Genomic DNA, 24,815 nt, shown 5'->3' with positions numbered 1-24,815 from the left:
TGGATCACGTCACTTTTCTGGAAAGCCTTAAACCTCATTCAAGTGGAGATGGTTTATATAGTCTATCATGGAAGGACTTATGGATATCTATTTCTTTACCATGCACCTAATAATCAGGGAGCCCAGTGACCTCCACTGGACCATTACAAACGTGAAACTTGGCCCGTCAAATTGCTTGCTCTAGATTTTAATTTTGCGATTCTCTAATTCAGTAGTCAGTGATGAAAGTTCTTTTTGTAATCCCCCCGCCCCCCCCAAATAGAGCTCAGACGGTTTAGGACTTTGGGAATATTTCATGTGTAACTCTATAATATATAGATTCGGTTGTCAGAACTGTTTATTACTGGCACTAAATCTGAATTGTTCAAATATTTTTCTTTCAGGGGCTTAGAAAAGTCTGTTCTGTAAATATCTGGCATTCCAAAGAGTTTTTTGCAATCTAAACTGACTACTACAATTAATACTTTTTTTTTCCAAGCAGTAGATAAAATAAATCTCACTAATTTTTGCTAGAGGCATGGATTAAAAATTCTCGAGTATCGGTTTCACTGTTTTGCCTAACCAATTGAGTGCATTTGAGTGCCTAGGTATCTGGGGGTAAACACATGTATTTTGATCTCTCCACAGTCATACCAAGGCCTAAAAGTTCTAGTGAGATTTTGGCATTTTGGCATTTTATAGAATATCGCCATGGCTGGTCAGAGAAGTCTTCGTTTTCACTCGGGTAACGATATTGCCCTAGTTCGGCCTTGAAGATTATGGGGGCTCCCGACATTATGGGCTGAACTCCTGTGGGCATTTGGTAGTGTTTAAAGAGAAACCCTTCCCTTTCTGCCCCACCCGACCCTTGCCCCCCAGGGCTACTTCGTGATTCCAAAAATAGGAAAAAGTACTTCTTACTCTCTCCATAGGCCACATCTCTATTTGTTTCTTCGGCACCTCGTAGCTTCGGATAGCCCTGGTTCAGACAAGGAAGGTGAACAGACTGTCACCTCCCTCCCCTCCACGTAGAGGACTTATTTTTAGCTGAGCAGCCATAATATCATCAGTGGTGTTTATCGGCCACTTACTGTATGCAGAAGACCGTATTACACGTGCACATAGGAGAGTATAATTCAACAGAGATGGTAGACACGTTCCCTTACCCAGAACGAGACTGTAAAGGTGAGGGCCATTTTGTGTTGGGTCTGGAAGCCAACAGGATGTGCCGGGTTTTCCACTTTCCGGGCTTGAATAGAGCAGCTGTGGAATATTCCAGAGGCTTGAGCCCGAGAACCCCTGACCCTATGGAACTCCCTTCTTTTCTCTCCCTTTCCCACTGCTCCTACCTACCCTGGCTCAAATTTTAAGGCAGTTAAGAGCGAAGGGGGAGGCGACCAGTTCACGCCATCTCTGAAATACCTTTTTGCTTCATTCCCGTCTGGTCCACCCTTCTCTGACTCCTGGTCATGGCATTTGCCCTCTTCTAATGTTCTGTTTGGTTGGACCCAGTTGGATAAATCCAGATAAGAATGAAAGTTGTAAACCAATCTCATTGTTCTTGTACCCAAACCCTCCTTAATTGAAGTTCTTAAGAAGCGAACTCTGACATGATTTCTCTGAGGTGTTCAGGGCTGCCTTGCCCGTTATCAGATGTATCAATGAAATAAATGAGTCACGAAGAATCTTCCACCCACTAGATTTACATCACTTGATTTTTCTCAAATCGGGTCCTAAAATGTGACCCTCGTGTTGGTTTCTCTAAAGCAAAATGCTTAGATATGGGGGAGCTTCTGCTGTGGTTTGAAAAAGAAGCCTTTTGGCAATTATTCTCTGTGGGTTGGCTAAGCCTCCAGGAATTTATTCTGGGGCAATCCTGTTGGGGAAGTTGATTTCAATAGGCGCTTATCTGCATCTGTTCTATTTTACCGCGCAATAGGACATGCCTGGGCGTAAATACTAAAGATAAATGCGTTGCCTTTTCTAGACCAAGTGGAACTTCCCGCAGTGGCATCGGTCAGCGCCTCGGTGATTAAGTCTCCGTCAGATCCTTCGCATGCCTCCATTCCGCCTCCTCCTCTCCTGCTTCCAGCTGCCGCAACGAGGAGTAACAGCACATCTCTGCCTAATAGCATTCCAAGCCTAGAAAACAAACCCCCACAGGCTATCGTCAAACCACAGATCTTGACCCACGTTATCGAGGGCTTCGTGATTCAGGAGGGGCTGGAGCCATTTCCTGTAAGTGTCAAATAAAGTTACTCTTAAAAGTGAGGGTTTTTTTTTTTTTGGGAGAAGAAGTAATCATCATCGTTGTGGCATTTAAGTGCTTACCGGGTGCCAAACACTCTACTAAGCGCTGGGGTAGATACGAGATAGTCCCGCACGGGGCTCCCGGGAGGGAGGACGGGTATTAAATCCCCATTTTGCAGGCAAAGGAACCGAGGTACAGAGAAGTGAAGTGACTTGCCCAAGGTCACCCAGCAGACAAGGGCAGTGATTGCATTCTCCTAATTACCTGATCATACTTTGTGGGTAGAATCTTCAGGTGTGTTATTACGAGAAGCAGTGTGGCTTAGTGGAAAGAGCCCGGGCTTGGGAGTCAGAAGTCATGGGTTCTAATCCCAGCTCCGCCACTTGTCAGCTGTGTGTCACCTTAAGCAAGTCACTTCACTTCTCTGGGCCTCAGTTACCTCATCTGTAAAATGGGGATGAAGGCTGTGAGCCTCGCGTGGGACAACCTGATTACCCTTTATCTACCCCAGCGCTAAGAACAGTGCTTGGCACATAGTTGGCGCTTAACAAATACCAACATTATTATTAGGTAATGTGAAGGATTAATTCAGGTGATTGTTAATCATGTTCGTGAAGCGCTTACTGTGTGCCAGGCACTATCCTAAACACTGGGGTAGGTACGAGCTAGTCAGGTTGAACCCAGTCCGTGTCCCACATGGGGCTCACAGTCTTAATCCCCAATGTGCCAGTGAGGTAATTGGGCCCAAAGAAGTGACCTGATTTGCCCAAGGTAAGACAGCAGACAAGTGGCAGAGCTGGGTTTAGAACCTTCTGACTCCCAGGCCCGTGCTCGGTCCAGTAGGCCTAGTCTATTTAGATAACATTTCTCAAGTATTTATCTTGAATTAATGCTTCTTTTCGGTACCAAGTCAGGTGAATTTATGAAATAGTTGGACCGTCATTTATTGAGCAAACGTTGAAAAACTATTGCTTGAGAATAGAGCAGTTTCTCTCTGCCCTTCATGATAAATTGTAAGGTGGGGTCCATGAAATCCACCTGAATGATGTTGCTCGGTTTCTCATTCAGGTATCTGGAGCAGGAGCTGGAATGCGTGTTTTATAATTATGAGTGCACACAACGAAAACTTGAAACAACAGATGGTTTAAAACCAATAAGTGATTTTCTCCTGATATCTCTTATCCAGCTCTTCGGTTACCTTTCAGAGAGACTACTGATTAACCATCTTAGACCAGCGACTAAAGAAGAAATGATTATAAGATGGCGATCCCCAAATCGCACATGTGCGCACTTTTTGAAGTAATCCCGGAGTTGAGGCCAAATGCAGATAGAGCATGCTCACGGACCTGGAATGTGGTTTCCTTGGTTTTCAAAAATCATACAAGTTCAGTGCTTAGAACAGTGCTGAACACATAGTAAGCACTTAAGAAATACTATATATAGTAGATACGCTCATGGGAAGCTGAGTTAGCTCTTTTGAAGTCTTCTGGACCTCCTCATTTTCAAAATATTTGTCTTGGAGAATTGTACACTCAGTAGGTCATTTCATCATCTTCTATTGCCTTCATTTTCAATTGACCCTCTGTTTTGTTAACCTAACTTTTACTCCTCCTACTGTCTTGTCCCAGAAAATTTACAAGAAGTAAGATCTTTTTTTAACAATTAAAAGTTTTTCTTCTGAATTTAAAGAGGAAGATATCAATTCAGCATTTTTTGGTTCCCCATAGAAAATCAATCGATCAATCAGTGGTATTTATGGAGGAGTAACTGTGTTCGGAGCACTGTACTGGACTCTTAAGAAAGTTCAGTGCAATAGAATCGTGAACTTGATCCCTGCCCTCGACGAGCAGACAGACACAGAATAGGGGAGCCAGGATAGGGTTGTGGAAGAGCACCGGTCTGGAAGCCGGAGGGCCTGGGTTCAAGTCCGAGCTCTGTCCTCCCTCCGCCTGTGACCTTCGGCAAGTCACTTAACCTCTCCAAATTTCTTTTTTTTCCCCATCTGCAAAATGAGGAAAATAATACCTGCTTTTTATCTTCTTCAAAGGGTCGTCGTGAGGGCAAAAATAAGATGAGCGACACGAAAGCGCAACTAGGATATAGTGATGGTGGTATTTGTTAAGGGCTTCCTCCGTGCCGGGCTCTGTATTAAGCAGTGGGCTAGAGGCAAGATAATCAGGTTGGATACAGTCCCTTCTCCGCTTGGGGTCACAGTCTGAATCAGATATTGTTAGAGGCCACCCGACAGGTGGGCAGTTCACCTCAGAGTCCTGCTGGCCTCTGGGCAGTGAAAGCCTGGGGATTCCACAGTTGGGAGGACCCCTCCCCTGCACACATCCCCCCCCTCTTCCCCAGCGAGCGTACTGTTTCCTCCATAAGTTATTCTTTATAGTATTTAAGCATTTACTATGTGCAGGCACTGTACTAAGCACTGGGGAAGACACGACATAATCGGATTGGACACAGTTCTCGTCCCCCCGGGCCTCACATTTGTTTGGTTGTCTGTCTCCGCCTTCTAGACTGTGAGCCCGTTGTTGGGCAGGGATTGTCTCTATCTGTTGCCAAATTGTACTTTCCAAGCGCTTAGTACGGTGCTCTGCACACAGTAAGTGCTCAATAAATACGATTGAAGGAACAAATGAATCCCCATTTTATAGAAGAGGAAACTAAGGCCCAGAGAAGTGAAGTGACTTGCCCGAGGTCACATAGGAGACAAGGGGCGGAGCCGGGATTAGAACCCAGGTCCTTCTGACTCCCAAGCCCGGGCTCTATCCATCCTGCTTCTCTGGCTATTTTAACTTTGGCACAAGGATGGAGGAGATAGGGACAGAGATGAACCTGCTCGGAGGCTGTGATGGACCCTTGGGGTCAAGGTGCTCGGGGCAACTGCCCACTTTTCCTAATGATTTAAACAGACTTGCATCTGGAAGGTCTTTTGATAATATGTGTGCGCCCATCCCGATTGGACATAGTGTGTTCTTAGGAAAAAGATAATTGCTAATTGCTTTTGCTGTTGATGCCCGTCAGCTTGTCGTCTGTCTCCCCCTTCTAGACTTGAAGCCTGTTGTCGGGTAGGGATTGCCTCTATCTGTTGCCGAATTGTACTTTCCAAGCGCTTAGTACGGTGCTCTGCACACAGTAAGCGCTCAGTAAATATGACTGAAGAAGTTTTCCGGGGTTAAGAGGGCAATAATATGATCAGAAGACAAGAGGCTAACCTAATGCGGCTGAAGAGTTCTTCCGTTTAATTAGGTGGTAAACACATTTTCAAAAAAAAAAAATCATGTCATTCCGTGGGTTCTAATTCCAGCTCTGCCCATTTGTCTGCTGTGTGACCTTGGGCAAGTCACTTCACTTCCCTATGCCTCAGTTACCTCATCTGTAAAGTGGGGATTGAGACTGTGAGCCCAATGTGGGACAAGGACTCTGTCCAACTTAATTTGCTTATATCCACCCAGAGCTTAATACAGTGCCCGGCACATAGTAAGCGCTTAACAGATGCCATCGATCAGTCCAATTCAAGTGGCTTCTCTCCTTTTATTTTCCAGGGGAGTGACCTTGGGTGAGAAGTTTAATGTGAGCCCGTCATTGGGCAGGGATCCTCTCTATCTGTTGCCGAATTGTACATTCCAAGCGCTTAGTACAGGGCTGTGCGCAGAGTAAGCGCTCAGTAAATACTATTGAATGAAGCTCACTATGGTCTGGGGACTGTCAGTAAGTCTGACCACAAGTAACAAATTACATCTTACCATTATCTGACCAGGTTCTTCTGGTAAATTGCTTCCCGGGAGTAAATTCAACATCCCGGAAGAAGCACTGATTCTTTTAGACTCATCCAGATAGTAGTAGGAGTGGTAATTTAGCGCCTTCTGGGTGAACAGCATTGTACTAAGCACTTGGGCAGGAAATGTGGTCTCTGCCCACAAGAAGCTTATAAACTCATAATGGGACGGGGGAGATAGAAGACATCTAAAAACTGAATACTCTGTGACTTACCGGGTGGTTTATCCGAAAAGATGAAGGCACCTTCTAAAATACCTAGTTAAATCCTGGCAGGATTTGCCCGATTAGAAAACAAATGCTACCCGACTTTTGAGGACTTTTAAGGTTATCTCTGCATGATCCTTTGGGGAGGAAAGAAATCTGTCCCTCATTTATGTCATCCTCCTTCTAGGTAAGTCGTTCGTCTTTGCTAGTAGAACAGCCGGTGAAAAAGAGGCCTCTCTTGGAAAGTCAGGTCATGACTACCATGTGTGTCCAGCCAGAACTCCAGAATAATACCAAGCACGCTGACAACTCATCCGACACAGAGATAGAAGACATGATCGCCGAAGGTTAGTGGGCTTTATCCGATACACCCATTGGAAGATGGATTTTTGGCTCGCGGTTTTGAGCCACTCTGTAATCTGTTTCCGACACACGTCTCTTTTTCCGGGTTTACGGCGGGAGAGTTACCGGAGTTATTGTCTTTTATCAAATTCACTCACTCTCGGCAGAATTTGTTTAAATTTACAGCATCTTAATATCCACACCTTATTGTGCATCAAAATGAAATGTCTTCTTCCAGAATGTTATTTTGTTCTCTTTGTTTCCTTTTTATGATTGCTTAAGAGAGATCGGTGGAAGAACTATCATAAAGAACTCACGCTTGTTTCCCCCCAAACTCGAAGAAAGTTTGAACTTTTACTTAGTCATCATTTGTTGTATTTAAGCTCTTACTACGTGCCAAGCACTGTACTAAGCACCAGGGTCGATAGAAAATCATCAGGTTGGCTACAGTCTCTCTCCCACGTGGGGCTCCCAGTCCAAGGGGAAGGGAGAACAGGTATTGACCCTTCATCTTACTGATGAGGAAACTGAGGCACAGAGCAGTTAAGTGACCTGCCTGTGGTCCCATAGCATATGTATGGCGGAGCTGGGATTAGAACCTAGGTTCCTTGACCCCCAGACCGGTGCTCTTTTTACTAAACGGCATGGATCTTCCGAGCCCCCCTCATCTCTTGACTCCTGCACGGGATTTTTCCAGGGCAGCAGGGCCCTAGGGGGTAGGGAGAGTGGGGTGGTTCCGCCAAATGTGTCCCTGGACCTTGGTCGTTCTCGATATAATACAATAGCCAACCTCCCCCCACAAATCTTTAGTGCTACGTGATTGTAAATTTCCAGGCGCATTTCCAGGAATCATGTCCTGATAATGATAATGATGGTATTTGTTAAGCGCTTAATATGTGCCAGGCACCGTTCTAAGTGCCGGAGTAGATAAAGGGTAATCGGGTTGCCCCACGTGGGGCTCACAGTCTTAATCCCCATTTTACAGATGAGGTAACTGAGGCCCAGAGAAGTCAAGTGACATGCCTAAAGTCACACAGCTGGTAAGTGATGGAGCCAGGATTAGAGCCCATGACCTCTGACTCCCAAGCCTGGGCTCTTGCAACTAAGCCACGCTGCTTCTCATTGGTGGTTTTTATTGATAATAATAATAATTATGGTATTTGTTAAGTGCTTACTATGTGCAGAGCACTATTCTAAGCGCTGGGGTAGATACAGGGTAATCAGATTGTCCCACGTGGGGCTTACATTTTTTAATCCCCATTTTTACAGATGAGATCACTGAGGCACAGAGAAGTGAAGTGACTGGCCCAAGGTCACACAGCAGACAAGTGGTGGAGCCGGGATTAGAATCCACGACCTCTGACTCCCAAGCCCGGGCTCTTTCCACTAAGCCGTGCTGCTTCTGTGACTTTCCCTCCCTGCAATGAGCTTACAGTTTAGAGCTCAGTTACTCTCACTGACCTGATGGATCTTTTTTTCACCATGCTGCCTAATGAGATTGCTGCATTCATGCGTGTGTTTATCCACCTAAGTGGAGTGTTTTAATATTCTCAGAATTCATAGTTTAATAATGGATTAAGCAGTTACTCAATGCCCCAACCCTTTGCTAAGCAGGGGGGTAGATAGAAGATAAGAGCTCACTGAAGGCAGGGAATGTGTCAACCAATTCTGTTATATGGTACTCTCCCAAGCGCTTAGTACAGTGCTCTCTACCCAGTAAATGCTCCGTAAGCACGATTGATTGATCAAATAGAGTTCATTTGCCACACAGAGCTCACAATAGAAGAGATAGAGTAGATAATAATAATAATAATGTTGGTATTTGTTAAGTGCTCACTATGTGCCGGGCACTGTTCTAAGCGCTGGGTTGGATACAGGGTCATCAGGTTGTCCCACGTGAGGCTCACAGTTAACCCCCATTTTACAGATGAGGTCACTGAGGCCCAGAGAAGTGAAGTGACTTGCCCACAGTCACACAGCTGACAAGTGGCAGAGTCGGGATTCGAACCCATGACCTCTGACTCCCAAGCCCGGGCTCTTTCCACCGAGCCACGCTGCTTCTCTAACCTAAGGGAATGCATCCCCCAGTTCTGTTACAGTGTAGTCTCCCAAGCGCTTAGTACAGAGCTCTGCATGCAGTTAATGCTCCATAAATAGGATTGACTGATTGATCAAATGGAGTTTATGTACCACACAGAGCTCACAATATAATAGAGAGAGTAGGTGAACCTCATCTTGATTTTACCAGTGAAGGCAAAACCGATGGGCAGGGGAAGTAATAATAATGTTAAGCGTTTACTATGTGCAGAGCACTGTTTGAAGCGCTGGGGTAGATACAGAGTAATCAGGTTGTCCCACGTGAGGCTCACAGTCTTTATCCCCATTTTACAGATGAGGTCACTGAGGCCCAGAGAAGTGAAGTGACTTACCCACAGCACACAGCTGAGAAGTGGCAGAGCCGGGATTCGATCCCATGACCTCTGACTCCCAAGTCCGGGCTCTTTCCACCGAGCCACGCTGCTGTCTGCCACACGGCATGCCAGGGTTGAGCTGAGAGTAGGACCCGGGTCTCCTGTCTCCCAGCCCTGTGATCCTTCCACTAGGCCACATTGCCCCTCAGGTCTCTCCAGAAATCTCCTAAAAGTCAAATGGTCATTTGTTATGCGAAGGGTTGTTTAAAGTTGAGCGGCTTGGATGTATCCTGCGTGCCGGAGGATGAGGAAGAGGATGAGGAAGGGACGAGGAGGGCTGCAAAAACTAATACTGAGTATTCAGTCAGGAGCGTTTTTGGAGCACCTACTTTGTGCAGAACACTATACTAAGTGCTTTGGGGAGAATACAGAAGAGTTGGAAGACGTGATCCCAGCCCTCCATGACCGAAAAATCTGACGGGAGAGCGAGTGTTCAAATAATCTACAAGGAGGGGGAAACAACAGAGTTTAAAACTGTGTCACTAAGAGCTACCAGAGGGTGAGTGATAATAATAATACTAATTATGGTATTAAGTGCTTACTATGTGCCATTCATTCAGTTGTAGTTATTGGGTGCTTACTGTGTGCAGAGCACTGTACTAAGTGCTTGGGAGAGTGCAGTACCACAATAGACAGACACATGCCCTGCCCACAATGAGCTTACAGTCTAGCTGGGAGAGACAGACATGAATACAAATAAATATAATCAGAGATATGTAAGGAAGTGCTTGGGGCTGGGAGGGGAGAAGAGCAAAGGGAGCGGGTCAGGGCGACGCAGAATGGAGTGGGAGATGAGGAAAGGTGGGGCTTAGTCTGGGAAGGCCTCATGGAGGGGATGTGCCTTCTGTAAAGCTTTGAAGTCGGGGGGGGGTAACTGTCCATTGGATTTGAGGAGGGTTGGTGATCCAGGCCAGAGGCAGGACGTGGGCTAGGGGTCGACGGCAAGATAGGCGAGATGGAGGCACAGTGAGAAGGTTAGCCCTAGAGGAGCGAAGTGTGTGGGCTGGGTTGTAGAAGGAGAGCGGCGAGGTGAGGTAGGAGGGGGCAAGGTGGTGGACTGCTTTAAAGCCAATGGTGAGGAGTTTTTGTTGGATGCGGAGGTGGATGGTTAACCGCTGGAGGTTTTCGAGGAACGAGGAGTTCCTGAACGTTTTGGTAGCAAAATGATCCGGGCAACAGAGTGAGGTAGGGACTGGAGTGGAGAAAGACGGGAGGTCAGCAAGGAGGCTGATGCAGTCATCCGGGAGGAATAGGAGGAGTGATTGTATCAACCTAGTAACAGTTTGGATGGAGAGGAAAGGGTCGATTTTAGCGATGTGGTGAAGGTGGGACCGACGGGATTTAGTGATGGCTTGAATATGTGGATTGAATGAGAGAGAGGAGTCAAAACTAATGCCAAGGTTATGGGCTTGTGGGATAGGAAGGATGGCGGTGCTGTCTACAGTGATGAGAAAGTCATGGGGAGGACAGGGAAGATAAGGAACTCTGTGTAGGGCTTAAGTTTGAGGTGGCAGGAGCACATCCAAGTAGAGATGTCTTGAAGGCAGGAGGAGATGCAAGACTGGCGAGAGGGAGAGAGTGCCAGGCACTCTACTAAGCACTGGGGTGGGTACAAGCAAATCGGGTTGGACCCAGTGTCTGTCCCACATAGGACTCACAGTCTTAATCCCCATTTTCCAGTTGAGTTAACTGAAGCCCAGAGAAGTGAAATGACTGTCTCAGGGTCACACAGCAGACAAGTGGTGGAGCCGGGATTAGACCCATGACCTTCTTATTCCCAGGCCCGTGCTCTATCCGCTACACCGTGCCGCTTCTCATGTGCTTATGTGAGGCAGAAATGCTGGAGTGGTGGGAGGGGGATATTCAGGGCGGGGTGCTGAGAAATTCATCGGGGAAGGCCTCTTGGAGGAGGTGCGCTTTGGAAGGGCTTTGAAGATGGAGAGAGTCGGGTTTTGCCGGATGTGAAGGCGGGAGGACGGGAGCAAGAGGTCACTGGCAGGATAAAGAGAACAAGGCCTGCCACGGTGAGTAGGTTGGTGGGAGAAGAGCAATGTTGAATTGTAATAGGATTGGAAGCTTTTTGTGGGCAGGGATGGTGTCTATCAGCTGTTTCTTTCTGGTTGTCAATCATCCATTCATTTAATCGTATTTATTGAGCACTTACTATGTGCAGACCACTGTACTAAGCGCATGGAATGTACAATTCGGCAACAGAAGGAGGCAATCCCTGCCCAACAGTGGGCTCACAGTCTAAACGGGAGAGCCAGACAACAAAACAAAACAAAATTGGTGTCAATATCATCAAGATAAATGGAATCATAGATGCACATCATTAACAAAATAGAGTAATAAATAATATATACAGATATGCACAAGTGCTGTGGGGAGGGGAAAGGGGAATTGGGAGGGGGAGGAGGAGCAGAGGGAGAGGGAGGGCTCGGTTTGAGCTCAAGTCAGTCTGGTTGTCTTTCTGGGATTCTCTGACTGTGGTCTCTGGGATCTCCAGCACCACACCTGAGGAACCTGTCAAGATCCATTACAACCCACCTTTGCTCAAAAGGAGAAGTTTGCCCTTTATAGGCGCTCATAAAAATGATCTCATTAGCTAATGTTAGAATAATAATAATAATGATGGTATTTGTGAAGCGCTTACTGTGAGCCAGGCACTGTTCTAAGCACTGGGGTAGTACAAGGAAATCAGGTTGGACGCAGTCCCTGTCCCACATGGGGCTCACAGTCTTAAGCCCCATTTTACAGATGAGGGAACCGAGGCCCAGAGAAGTGAAGTGACTTCCCCAAGATCACACAGCAGACAAGTGGCAGAGCTGGAATTAGAACCCGTGACCTTCTGACTCCCGGTCTAGCCACTGCGCAGTGCTGCTTCTAGAAGGCTTTGCAGATGAAACCTTTTGTCACAATTCAGCATGGATGAGCCCGAACATGTGCAGAAAAGGTCTTTTCCCTTGTAAGAAGAAAGGGCTTAGCACAGTGTATTGCATTCGTTCAATAGTATTTATTGAGTGCTTACTATGTGCAGAGCACTGCACTAAGCGCTTGGAAGGTACAGATCATCCGGTAGGCACTCAGAATATCTCATCGGTGGTATTACTACTATTTTAAGAGCAGGTCCTGGGAATTGCCTCCAAGTTGCCCACAGGTGTTGGCGATTCTGCGTCGCTTCCCCCAGTGCCTACCTGTCCGGCTTCTACGGGCCGCCCTCTGCCCTCTTCTCTCCCCTTCCCCTCCAGGGCTGGGGAAATCCGTCGTTCAGGCAGACTCGCCGCTGCCCGAATCCCTTGGGTGGGTTCGAAAGGGAACAAGTGGTCTGTGGCTCCAGAAACATATTGTGCCCTCCCACGCTTTGCACACAGTAAGCGCTCAATAAACATGCTTGACTGAATGAATGAGCTGCATGTGCTCAGCGCGCTCCCCGGCACCTCTCGTTTAATACCGAGGAAGGTCTGTCTTGGGCCTCAAATTGGGCCTCAAATACTTGTGGCTTCATGCAGACGTGACTCATGATACTCTGAAGTACCTCACCGTTTCCTTCCGGCTCAGCGCCAGTCAGTCGCCTTATTAAATCACCCCCTCCTCCCCCAACTCCTCTAAATTATTGTTCTTACTCTACAGCGGTTTTGAAAGCGCCTCATTTTGTATCTCCAAAAAATAGATAGCAGAAGTGCAGCGTGTATTGCAGTATTAATAACCACTACTGCGATTGCCTTGAAAAATCAATTCATGTACAGTGGGCATTTATTTAGAAACAGAACTCACCACACATCCTTGAAGGCAGGGATGGTGTGTAATGACTGTTGTTTACACCCAAGCGCTTCGTACAGTGATCACTCAGTAAGTACCATAAACTGTTTTTTCCATATATTTTTCTGCTAAACAAGACTAGTCGTGCTTACATTTACCTCATCAAAATATTTCGGTAAAACTGGCTAAGGATAAAAAATATTCTTTTCATCAAAATGTGTACCCAAGGGGAATAAAAGAAACAGTTCGACCGATAACATTCTTTTTGGGCAGTTATTGGAGGATTGTCGAGGGTTGCATATTTCCATTTTACTCCTTTCCAAAAACGTGTGAAAATTGTAGCTCAAGTTGTTTCGGTAATTCATTATTGTCTTTCCTACATAGCTTTCATTTTGAAAGAACAGTGTCCCCAGCTAAAATTTCACGCACAAAGATAATTTACAAATGAACACTTGGGGAATTCATGTGGCAAGGATATATCAAACTGGGCCTTTCCAAAACTGAACTACTGCTCATGTTCCTTGCCTCTTTGCTTTGAAACATGCTCCAGAGTTCTCCTATTCCAAAAAACCCCACAAACAAACCAAAAACCTTCCTCTGTCCCACTGCACCATCCAGTTATCTCCCCTTTCCCCTCTTCCTATTCATTCATTTAGTCAGTCGTATTTATTGAGCGCTTACTGTGCGCAGAGCACTGTACTAAGCGCTTGGAATGTATAATTCGGCAACAGATAAAGACAATCCCTGCCCAATGATGGGCTCACAGTCTAAAAGGGGGAGACAGCAACACAAAACAAATAGGCGTCAATACCTCAGTTCCCTCAATAGATCAGTTCCCTCATCTGGAAAATGGGGATGAAGACCGTGAGCCCAGTGTGGGACACGGACTGTGTCCAACCTGACTTGCTTGGAGAAGCAGCGTGGCTCAGTGGAAGAAAGATCCCGGGCTTGGGAGTCAGAGGTCATGGATTCGAATCCCAGCTCTGCCGCTTGTCAGCTGTGTGACTGTGGGCAAGTCACTTCACTTCTCGGTGCCTCATCTGTAAAATGGGGATCAACTGTGAGCCTCACGTGGGACAACCTGATGACCCTGTATCTCCTCCAGCGCTTAGAACAGTGCTCGGCACATAGTAAGGGCTTAACAAATGCCAACATTATTATTATTATTATTATTATTATTATTATTACCCCAGCGCTTCGTATAGTGCGGGGCACATAGTAAGTACTTAAGAAATACCATAATAATAATAATAACAATGATGACAGAAGCCCGCCACCTTTCCCTGCCCTCAAGGAGCTTATGGTGGCTTTTATTTTTCAGATCTTATAAAACAAAACTATTTCCCCCCCCCCCAAATGAGGTAGTTTTCTTGAGATCAATTACCCCAGCTGACCTTCTTGGTCTTCCTGCCGTGTCTGGCTTTTTTTTCCCCTCCTCAAGATGGTAGAGGTATTTCCGAGACGATTTTGCCAGTGTTTCCATTGTCCTCCATGTGTCTGTGAGCCTCCCCGACCTTGTCCAGTGGGAAAACCCTATCGATGACCGGTGCCAGGTGGCGGGGGCTTTCTGCAGGTGGGGAGAAATGCGGCAGGATGCGCTCCGCTATTGCAGTCCGAATGCTCCCACCTGCTGCTTCCATTTCCTTTCCTCCACCTCCCTTCTTAAACCTCTGTTAGCTGGCTTCCGCACCTCCCTCCCCTCCACTGGAACGGCTCCTCACCAATTCTGATGGTCTCCACTCTGCCCTAATCCTCCTCGACCTCTTGGCAGCCCTCTCCTGGAAACGTGATCCTGTCTTATTTCTCTGACACACTTCTCTCCTAGTTCTTTACCTACTTCTCTGGCCGCTCATTCTCAGCCTCTTTCTCCAGCTCTTCCTCTGTGTCCCCTCGAGGCTCAATTCTGGGTCCCTTTCCATTTTCATCAATCATCATCATCAGTGGCATTTATTGAGCGCGTACTACGAGCAGACGACTGTACTGAGCACTTGGGGAAGTACAGTTTAGCAGAATTGACCGACGCATTCCGGGTCCGCAACGAGCGGAACTGAAAGTGTTGAAACCCTTCCTCCTAGCCATTTTATGGCGCCCACGATCTCGACGTATGTACATACGACTTATGTACGTATCTGCAATTTTATTATCTATATTAATGCCACTCTCCCCCTCTAGATTGTAAGTTCCTTCTGGGCAGGGAATGTGTCTGGTTATTGCTGTATTGTAGGGAAGCAGCATGGTGTGGTGGATAGAGCATGGCGCTGGGAGTCAGGAGGTCATGGCTTCTAATCCTGACTCTGCCGCTTGTCTCCTGTGTGACCTTGGGCAAGTCACTTAACTTCTCTGTGCTTCAGTTACCCCATCTGTAAAATGGGGATTGAGACTGTGAGACCCACGTGGGACAAGGACTATGTCCAACATGATATGTTTGTATTCATTTATTCATTCATTCAGTTGTATTTATTGAGCGCTTACTGTGTGCAGAGCACCGTACTAAGCACTTGGAAACTTCACTTCGGCAACAGAGACAATCCCTACCCAATAACGGGCTCACAGTCTAAAAGGGGGAGACAGACATCAGAACAAAACAAGTAGACAGGCATCAATACCATCAAAATAAATAGAATCATAGATATATGCACATCATTAATAAAATAGAGTAATAGATATGTACAAATATGTCCAAGTGCTGTGGGGAGGGGGAGGGGTAGAGCAGAGGGAGGGAGTCGGGGCGATGGGAAGGGGAGGAGGAGCAGAGGGAAAGGGAGGGCTCGGTCTGGGAAGGCCTCCTGGAGGAGGTTGGCTCTCAGTAGGGCTTCGAAGAGGGGAAGAGAGTTAGTTTGGCGAATGTGAGGAGGGAGGGCATTCCAGGACAGCGGGAGGATGTGGGCCAGGGGTCGACGGCGGGACAGGCGAGAATGAGGCACGGTGAGGAGGTTAGCGGCGGAGGAGCGGAGCGTGCGGGCTGGGCTGGAGAGAGAAGGGAGGTGAGGTAGGAGGGGGCAAGGGGATGGACAGCTGGGAAGCCATTCGTGAGGAGTGTTTGCTTGATACGGAGGTTGATAGGCAACTACTGGAGGTTTTTGAGGAGGGGAGTGACGTGCCCAGAGTGTTTCTTTAGAAAGATAATCCGGGCAGCGGAGTGAAGTATAGACCGAAGCGGAGAGAGACAGGAGGATGGGAGATCAGAAAGGAGGCTAATAGAATAATCAAGTCGGGATATTATGAGAGATTGTTTCAGCAAGGTAGCAGTTTGGATGGAGAGGAAAGGGCGGATCTTGGCGATGTCGTGAAGGTGAGACCGGCAGGTGTTGGTGACGGATTGGATGTGTGGAATGAATGAGAGAGCAGAGTCAAGGATGACCCCAAGGTTGCGGGCCTGTGAGACGGGAAGGGTGGTTGTGCCGTCCAGAGTGACGGGAAAGTCAGGGAGAGGACAGGGCTTGGGAGGGAAGATAAGGAGGTCAGTCTTGGACATGTTGGATTTTAGGTGGCGGGCGGACATCCTGGTGGAGATGTCTTGGAGGCAGGAGGAGAAACGAGCCTGGCGGGAGGGGGAGAGAACAGGGAAGGAGATGTAGATCTAACCCAGCGGTTAGTACGGTGACTGGCACACAGTAAGCGCTTAACAAATGCCATAATTATTATTATTCCTCTCCCAAGGGCTTAGTACAATCCTCTGCTCCTAGTAAGCGATCAATAAATATGATCAACTGATTGAATGAACGAGTTTACCGTCTAGAATCTCTACCCACTCCCTTGGGGAGCTCATTAGTTCTCATGGCTTCAGCTACCACATCAACACAGATGATTCTGAAATCTACCTCACTAACGCTAACCTCTCTCCTACCTCACAGCTCTTCCTGCTTCCAGGACATTGCTACAGGGATGTTCTCTCAGCAACTTAAAACTAACATGCCCAACATGGAACTCGTCATTCCCCCTTTCCTGCTGCCCGTAGCCTCTCCTCCTCAGAACTTTCCCATCACAGTTGACACCACCACCATCTTTCCCATCTCTCAGGCCCACATCTTGGCATTATTCTTGTTTCCCCTCTCTTTCAACCCACATGTTCAGTCAGGTACCAAATCTTGGCCAGTTCCTCACAACATCTGAACAACTCACCCCTTCCTCTCCATCCAAACTGCCTCCCACCTGGTCCAAGGACTTGTCATCTCCTGACTCTACTACTCTATCAGCCTCCTCTCTGACTTTCCTGTTTCAGCTTGTCTAGTCCCCACCACATCCTACTACCCAGATCCATTTTCTAAAATGGCATTTTGCACACATTTCTCCACTCCTCAATATACCCGTTTTTCTCTGCATCAGGCAGAAACTCCGGACTAGCAGCTTTGAGGTACTTCATTCAGTCGAATTTATTGAGCACTTACTGTGGGCAAAGCACTGTACTAATCCTACTTATCCTTGCTCGGTATTTACTGAGCGCTTAATGGGTGCAGAGCACTCTTCTAAGCACTCTGGTGGGCACAATACAGTTAGTAGGCGTCGTCTCTGCCCACAAGGAATTTCAGGAGCTTCATTCTTCAGTTGGGGAAGGGGAGAGAGGGCACCTCCCCCGTGCCCTGTCCCCATTGATCACTCTCATATCCCAACCAAAGATGTTACCCTGCTAGATCTGATAAATAAATAACTGTGGTATTTGTTAAGCGCTTACTGTGTGCCAGGCACTGTACTAAGCACCGGGGTGGATACTAGCAAATGGGGTGGACACAGTCCCTTTCCCACATGGGACTCACACTCTCAATGCCCAGTTTTTACAGATGAGATGTCTGAGGCATGGAGAAGTTAAGTGACCTGCTCAAGGTCACACAGCAGATAAACTACTGAGCCAGCATTAGAACTCAGGTCCTTCTGACTCACAGGCCCGTGCTCTATTCGGCCAAGCTGCTTCTCAATAGGGGATCTTTTTTTATGAATTCATTACGGCTTTGGAATTCTTAATGTTAAAAAAAACATTGAACACGTGTCACTGCAGGTGAGGTGCCGGCGGAGATCCAAATGGATGTGTCTTGGAGGCAAGAGGAGATTCAGGATTATAGGCTTGTGGGCAAGGGATGCGCCTGCCAATTCTTATATTGTTATTGCACTCTCCCAAGTGCTTATGTACCCAGTGAGCGCTCAAGAAATACCAAGGCTATAGAAGTTGATCATAGTTAAGGGCTTTTTATGTGCCAGGCACTGTACTGGGGTAGATAATCAGGTTGGGCACAGTTCATGTTCCATGTGGGGCTCATAATATCTCCATTTTCCAGATGAGGCCAAGAGAAGTTAAGTGACTCACCCAAGGTCACACAGCAGACAAGTGACGGAGTCAGGATTAGAACCCAGATTTGGGAGTTATCTGGGAGATGAGCCTAACACACTAAAGGAAGAATGTCAGTTTGGGGGAACAGTAGCCTGTCGCCCTGCACGGACTCTGTTGGGGAGCTTATGCACTGTCTTGGTTTCAGCTACTTCCTCCGTGCCAACACGTTCCAAATCTTCCTCTCTAGTCACCACTTTTCATGTAATGTCCAATCCCGCGTCTCCTCATGCCTCCAGGACCTCTCTTGGATGCCTCCCTGGCGCCTCAAACGCCATATGAATCAAAAAGCCCGCTCATCTCTCCCTCTAAAATCACTTCACCTCCTAACTTCTCCCTCTCGGTCGAGGAAACCGTCATCCCCCTCTAGACCGAAAGTTCGTTGTGGGGAGGGAACGTGCCTACCGCGCTGTTCTCTATACTCTCCCAAGCACTTAGTACAGTGCTCTGCACACAGTAAGCACTCGATAAATACCCTGGATTTATTGATCTTCCCTGACCCAGAAACCCACAAACTTAGAGTCATTGTCGGTTCCTTGCTGTCCTCCAGCTCTCACTGTGTGAGTCAGTCAATCAGTCAGTCAAACCAGTCTGCCAGATCATGCCAATGTGTCCTGTACATCTTCTTGATCCCACCCCTCCCTCTGGACGGCTACCACTTGGGTATAAGCCCTGCGCCTCATCCGGCCAAATTAGGGTGCCAGTCTTTACGTTGGTCTCCCTGCCTCCATCCTTTCCCCTCTCCAGTCTCTATCCCATGCAGGTGCACAGATCATCTTCATGATCTTCATGACGATCTTCCTCTCCGCCCCTAGACTGTAATGCCCTTATGGGCAAGGGACACGGCTTCCAGCTCTATTGCATTATCTTCTCTCAAAAGCTGAATACAGTTCTCGGCACCCAGGGCTTCCAGCTCTCTTGCATTTTCCTCTCTTAAATGTTTGGTACAGTTCTTGGCACCCAGGAAGCGCTCAATGAGGAGCATCGAAAGAAGCATCGGTTGGCGCACGTCGCCTCTGTTCCCGAATCCCTTCACTGGCTCCCTGTGTCTGTCCGCTTCAAGCTAAGACTCCTTTCAAGCTTTCCATATCCCGTCATAGATAGCCGCTGTCTTTACCTACTACTCTCCAAGTCGCGCTCTTTTCTTCCAAGCCGACCTTCTGACCGTTCCTCGTTCTTGACTCTCTTGCCTCTGTCCCCTTGCTCCCCCCATCGGAACTCCCTCCCCACAAAATCTGACAAACCAGTCGGTCGTAGTTATGGAGCACTTTCTTTGTGCAAAGCACTGTACTCAGCGCTTGGGAGAGAACAGTATACCACAGCCACCATCCGATGCCCAAGGCCCTATGGAACCCCCAGTCCCTTCAACAAGCCTTCCTCGATCGATTTCCAGAATCCCAAGCTGTATAAACCCATCGACCATATCTTGTACTAATGCTCTTATTTATACCCATCCTCAACATTTAGTTGCCTGTGTTAGTCAAGTATTTACTCAGTTGTTTATTTTGGTTACTCTATCTGTAAATATTTTTATGTCTGTCTCCGGTAGGGTGTAAACTCCATGTGGGCAAGAAACGGTCTCTTCTTGGCCTAGTATTTCGCGTGCATTTAGTACACTGCATAATAATAATAGTATTTGTTAAGCACTCACTGTATGTCAAGCACTGTTCTAAGCGCTGGGGTAGATACAAGATAATCAGGTTGGACACAGTCCCTGTCCCACATGGGGCTCACAGTCTTAATCCCCATCTGACAGATGAGGGAACTGGGGCCCAGAGAAGTGAAGTGGCTTGCCCAAGGTCACACAGCAGACAAGCGGCAGAGCCAGGATTAGAACCCATGATCTGGGCATGTCACTACCCTCCTCAAAAACCTCCAGTGGTTGCCTATCAACCTTCGCATGACGCAAAAATGCCTCACTCTTGGCTTCAAAGCTCTCCATCCCCTTGCCCCCTCCTGCCTCACCTCCCTTCTCTCCTTCTCCAGCCCAGCCCGCACACGCCGCTCCTCTGCCACTGCTAACCTCCTCACTGGGCCTACTTCCTCCCTGTCCCACTGTCGACCCCCGGCCCACGTCCTACCTCTGACCCGGAACACCCTCCCTCCTCACATCTGCCAAACTAACTCACTTCCCCCCTTCAAAGCCCTACTGAGAGGTCACCTCCTCCAGGAGGCCTGCCCAGACCGAGCCCTCCCTTTCCCTCTGCTCCTCCTCCCCTCCCCATCGCCTCGACTCCCTTCCTCTGCTCTACCCCCTTCCTCTCCCCACAGCACTTGTGCATATATGTACATATTTATTACTCTTTTTTATTAATGATGTGTATATATCTCTGATTCTGTTTATTTTGATGGTAGTGATGCCTGTCTGCTTGTTTTGTTTAGTTGTCTGTCTCCCCTTTTAGACTGTGAGCCCGTTGTTGGGCAGGGATTGTCTCTGTTGCCCAATTGTGCATTCCAAGCACTTAGTACAGTGCTCTGCACACAATAAGCCCTCAATAAATGCAACTGAGTGAATGAATGAACCCAGGTCCTTCCGACTCCCAGGCCTGGGCTCTATCCACTAGGCCGTGCTGCTTCCCAGTGCGTGGGGAAGGACGCGTCCAGGGGCAGCGTGGGTGTTTGGGGCCTTCTCAGGTTTGGAACGCGAAGACGGTCGGCACCACAACCGCAGCTGGGAATTGTCTGCCGTGGGCCTGACGGTGAGGCGCCGGCCCTCACGCGCCTCCCTCCGTCTTTACCGTTAACCTTGTCTTTCGAGTTTTGTCCGTTCTCAACTATTCCCTTCCCTCCTTATGTTCGATTACGAGCCCCTTGGAGGCCAGAGACCATAATGATGATGGCATTTAAGTGCCTACTATGTGCCGAGCACTGTTCTAAGCGCTGAGGTAGATACAGGGTCAACAGGTTGTCCCACAGTCTTTAATCCCCATTTTACAGATGAGGGAAATGAAGCCCAGTGAAGTGGCTCGCCCAAGGTCACACAGCAGACAAGTGGCAGAGCCGGGATTAGAACCCACGTCCTCTGGCTCCCGAGCTCTTGCCCTGAGCCACGTTGCTTCTCATGTCTCCACCTCATGCATGCATTTCTTTCCTAGTGTTTAGTGCTTTGCACCTAGAAAGTGCTCAATAAATACTGTCTCCACTCCTACAGTTGCCCCCGGTCGCTCATTCAATGGTATTCGTCCTAAGGCTGGAGCTGGGATCAGAAACCCCAGCAGGTGTTTTTTTACTAGTACTGATAATATTCATTCATTTGTATTTGAGCACTTACTGTGTGCAGAGCACTGTACTAAGCGCTTGGAAGGTACAGTTCGGCAACAGATAGAGGCAATCCCTACCCCACAACGGACTCACAGTCTAGAAGCGGGAGACACAACAAAACAAAACAAGTAGACGGACATCGATAGCATTTAATAATATATTATGTTGTTATATATATATATATAGCATAAAAATAATGATGGTATTTGTTAAGCACTTATTGTGTGCCAGGCACTGTTCTAAGCCCTGGGGTAGATACATGATAGTCGGGTTGGACACAGCCCCTGTCCCCCATAGGGCTCACAGTCTTAATGCCCATTGACAGATGAGAGAACCGAGGCCCAAAGAAGCGAAGTGACTTGCCCAAGGTCACACAGCTGACAAATGACGGAGCCGGGATTAGAACCCACCACCTTCTGACTCCCAGGGCCGTATTCTACCCCCTCGGCCATGCTACTATATACTACCCGGAGGAAAGAGAAGAGGGAAATACTGGGAGGGGAGAGAAAAAAGGCAAGAGAAAGATAATAAAGAAAGAGTTATTATTTTAGCCCACTCTAAACCACAGACGCTTTCAGCTTGACAAAATTCCCAGGAACCAATTCCCTGAAACAGCATTTACAGTGACCCCCTGTCTCACTAACTTGTAGCTCTTGGCAAAACAGGACGTAAAATGAGGTGGACCGGTTTCCTTAAGTCTCTCATCGTTCCAGATACAATTGTGGCTTTTACTTTAAAGCAAACTAGAACCCTAGGTTCATTTTCTCGACGTACTGCTTTCTTAAAACCCCTTTGGAATTCCTCTACATTCTGGGTAAGTTTTAAGTTATTTTTGAAAGACGGAGTAATTGAAAGGAGACTCGTACGTGAAAGATTGCTGTAAAGTGGGGATTGAGACTGTGAGCCTGGGGGGGGACAGGGACTCTGTCCAACCTAATTTGCTTGTATCCACCCAGAGCTTAATACAGTGCCCGGCACATAGTAAGCGCTTAACAGACGCCATCGATCAGTCCAATTCAAGTGGCTTCTCTCCTTTTATTTCCCGGTGGAGTGACCTTGGGTGAGAGGTTTAATGTGAGCCCATCATTGGGCAGGGATTGTCTAATTGTACATTCCAAGCGCTTAGTACAGTGCTCTGCACAGAGTAAGCACTCAATAAATGCTATTGAATGAAGATTGGTGCGGTTTCAGGGTGCCTGGCTGCTTAGAAACATGAATTGGGCAGCGTGAGAATGAGAGACCCATGCCCGAGCCTGTCGCATTTGAAACAGAGAAGCTTAGTTATGGGTCACCCGAGGATCCTTCAGGGTCCAAAGCAAACATTTCACCAAAAGGGGCCTACGCATCCTGGGTAAGCCTTTCTAGTACTTGCACAGGAGTGGTAGCTCGTCGAGGGCAGGGACCACAACTTCCATCTCCCGAAGCACTTCCCCGAGTATGTTCCCCGAGCACTTGATCCAGTGTTGTGCACACAGTGAGCACTCTAAATACCGTTTGACCAAGGTACTTCTTTTCCGGGCTCTTTTCATTTTCTTGCGCGGGGGGATGGGGGAAAATCGTGCCGTGACATCGTTCCCTTCTTGGGCCTGGCCCTCCGATTTCTGGTGGCCAACCGATTTGTACCGACTTTAACGTATTTCAGACTTGATGAGGAATGTTCGTAGTCGAGTAAAGGTCTTTTCCCCTTGGTAACCTGAGGGCCAACTCTGTATACAAACCAAAAGATGAGTCAGTGCAGAGAAGCAGCTTGGCTTAGTGACGAGAGCCCGGGCTTGGGAGTCAGAGGACGTGGGTTCGAATCCCGGCTCTGCCACTTGTCTGCTGTGAGACTTTGGGCAAACCACTTCACTTCTCAAGGCCTGAGTTACCTCATCTGTCAAATGGGGATTAAGACTGTGAGCCCCACGTGGGACAAGCTGATGACCCTGTATCTACCCCAGTGCTTAGAACAGTGCTTGGCACATAGTAAGCACTTAACAAATGCCATTATTATTATTATTATGAGTCCCCAAATTCCTAGGGAAGAACGGTTTCAGTAAAACGCAGACATTAACTTTCAACCCTTCAGGAAATGACACCCAGGAGATCCCTTAGAAGTTTTGTATGTGTTTCAGTGGTTGTGGTTAATGAAATTTCCCAATATTCCGGCCTCCTCTACCTTAATGCCAAATTTCAGGTTGATGCCTTTTAAGATTCCTTTTTTAAAAGAGCGGGGGAGAAGGGGACTTGTCTGTTATTTTGACTTGAAACATCCCGTAGGGATAAATTGGGATTTATGAATAATAATTCAGTCTTTGCATTTTTTTTTTTAGAGGGACTAGAGGAAATGGACAGTGAATTGCTGAAGTGTGAATTTTGTGGCAAGATGGGATATGCTAATGAGTTCCTACGGTCAAAACGATTCTGCACCATGTCCTGTGCCAAAAGGTATTCACAATTCTTGATGTTTCTCAAGGTTTGAATAGGTATGAATTAAAAGTTTCTGGTTTGCACCGTGAGAGGAGAGCAATAATTTATTTCAGAATTGGATTTCTGGTGCTCCTTAGACTTTCCAAATACTACATTTGGCCGTAGAGCAATTACTTAGCATAAACAAGCAATCAAGTAAATGTAGGTTTTACTTGGTTTCAGAGAATCTGATTTTGGTACGTCCAAATCGCAGTAGAATGTGAAATTAATTCTAAAGTTCAGCCATGCTCATGGTTTTGTCAATATTAAATGTCAGCAGCATCAACATCAGTCTCTTGTGAAAGTTGCATGTGCGATATTGTCTATAAATTGATACAGAAGAACACTGAACATTTTATTTGGCTAAAACAGAGCTTTAATCTGAAATGATGGAAGCAATTGCAGTGGACATCATAGAGCTTCAAAAATAATGATGTTTGAGGGGATTTTTTTTTTTAGAACCTAAAGTTGGGATCTGAATCTTTTGGGGTTTTTTGAATGATCACATTTGTATGATGTCATTGATTGTTGGGTATTCAAAATGACAATTTTCCTGATACCAAAGAGGTGTCACAGAGCAGCTGATATATCTAGTCTCTTAGTAATGAAGTCAACTTGAAAGAATCAGTTGAGAAAGTGAGTGATTGAGTGTAGTGAGACCTGAACCTCAGTTAGGGAGACTGCTTTTGAGGGAAAAAAAAAAATATCGCTTCAAGTAGGAAGAAACAATTTACTACTAAAACCAGCGATTCTGGAAAGACACAGCTTTTCTTCGGTGCACGGTGGTTTCGAATGGGTACTGAGTCATTTTCAATGGTAGTAATAAGTTCTAGGTTCCCGAATGGCCATCTAGGTGAAGGGAAAGCAATCTATTTCGTAAGTGGAGTATACTGCTTTTAATAGGATACGCCACTAACATTATTATGGTTATTACAATCATCATTATCATCATGGTATTTGTTAAGCTCTTACTAAGGGCCAGCTCAGTCCTAAACAG

The 24,815-nt window shown here is 47.0% G+C and overlaps 1 protein-coding gene and 1 long non-coding RNA gene across 4 annotated transcripts in view; one reads left to right on the top strand and one right to left on the bottom strand.

Annotated features, from left to right (window-relative positions):
* The window catches only part of PHC3 (polyhomeotic homolog 3), a 112,347-nt gene that overhangs the window by 73,644 nt on the left and 13,888 nt on the right, over nucleotides 1–24,815 (top strand). For all 3 annotated transcript variants that reach the window (XM_029059152.2, XM_029059166.2, XM_029059160.2), the window contains 3 exons: nucleotides 1,967–2,217; nucleotides 6,405–6,564; nucleotides 23,683–23,797. In XM_029059152.2, the coding sequence (XP_028914985.1) occupies nucleotides 1,967–2,217; nucleotides 6,405–6,564; nucleotides 23,683–23,797 (526 nt within the window). The remainder of the gene's footprint in view (nucleotides 1–1,966; nucleotides 2,218–6,404; nucleotides 6,565–23,682; nucleotides 23,798–24,815) is intronic.
* LOC120638605 lies at nucleotides 1,888–23,147 on the bottom strand. Its single transcript, XR_005660338.1, has 2 exons — nucleotides 22,862–23,147; nucleotides 1,888–2,121 (listed from the first exon to the last, which is right to left on the bottom strand). It is a non-coding gene; the product is annotated as an uncharacterized LOC120638605 (long non-coding RNA).

This window comes from Ornithorhynchus anatinus, chromosome 1 (genome assembly GCF_004115215.2).
Source record: "Ornithorhynchus anatinus isolate Pmale09 chromosome 1, mOrnAna1.pri.v4, whole genome shotgun sequence".
NCBI lineage: Eukaryota > Metazoa > Chordata > Mammalia > Monotremata > Ornithorhynchidae > Ornithorhynchus > Ornithorhynchus anatinus.
This window is presented reverse-complemented; position numbering and strand designations above follow the sequence as displayed.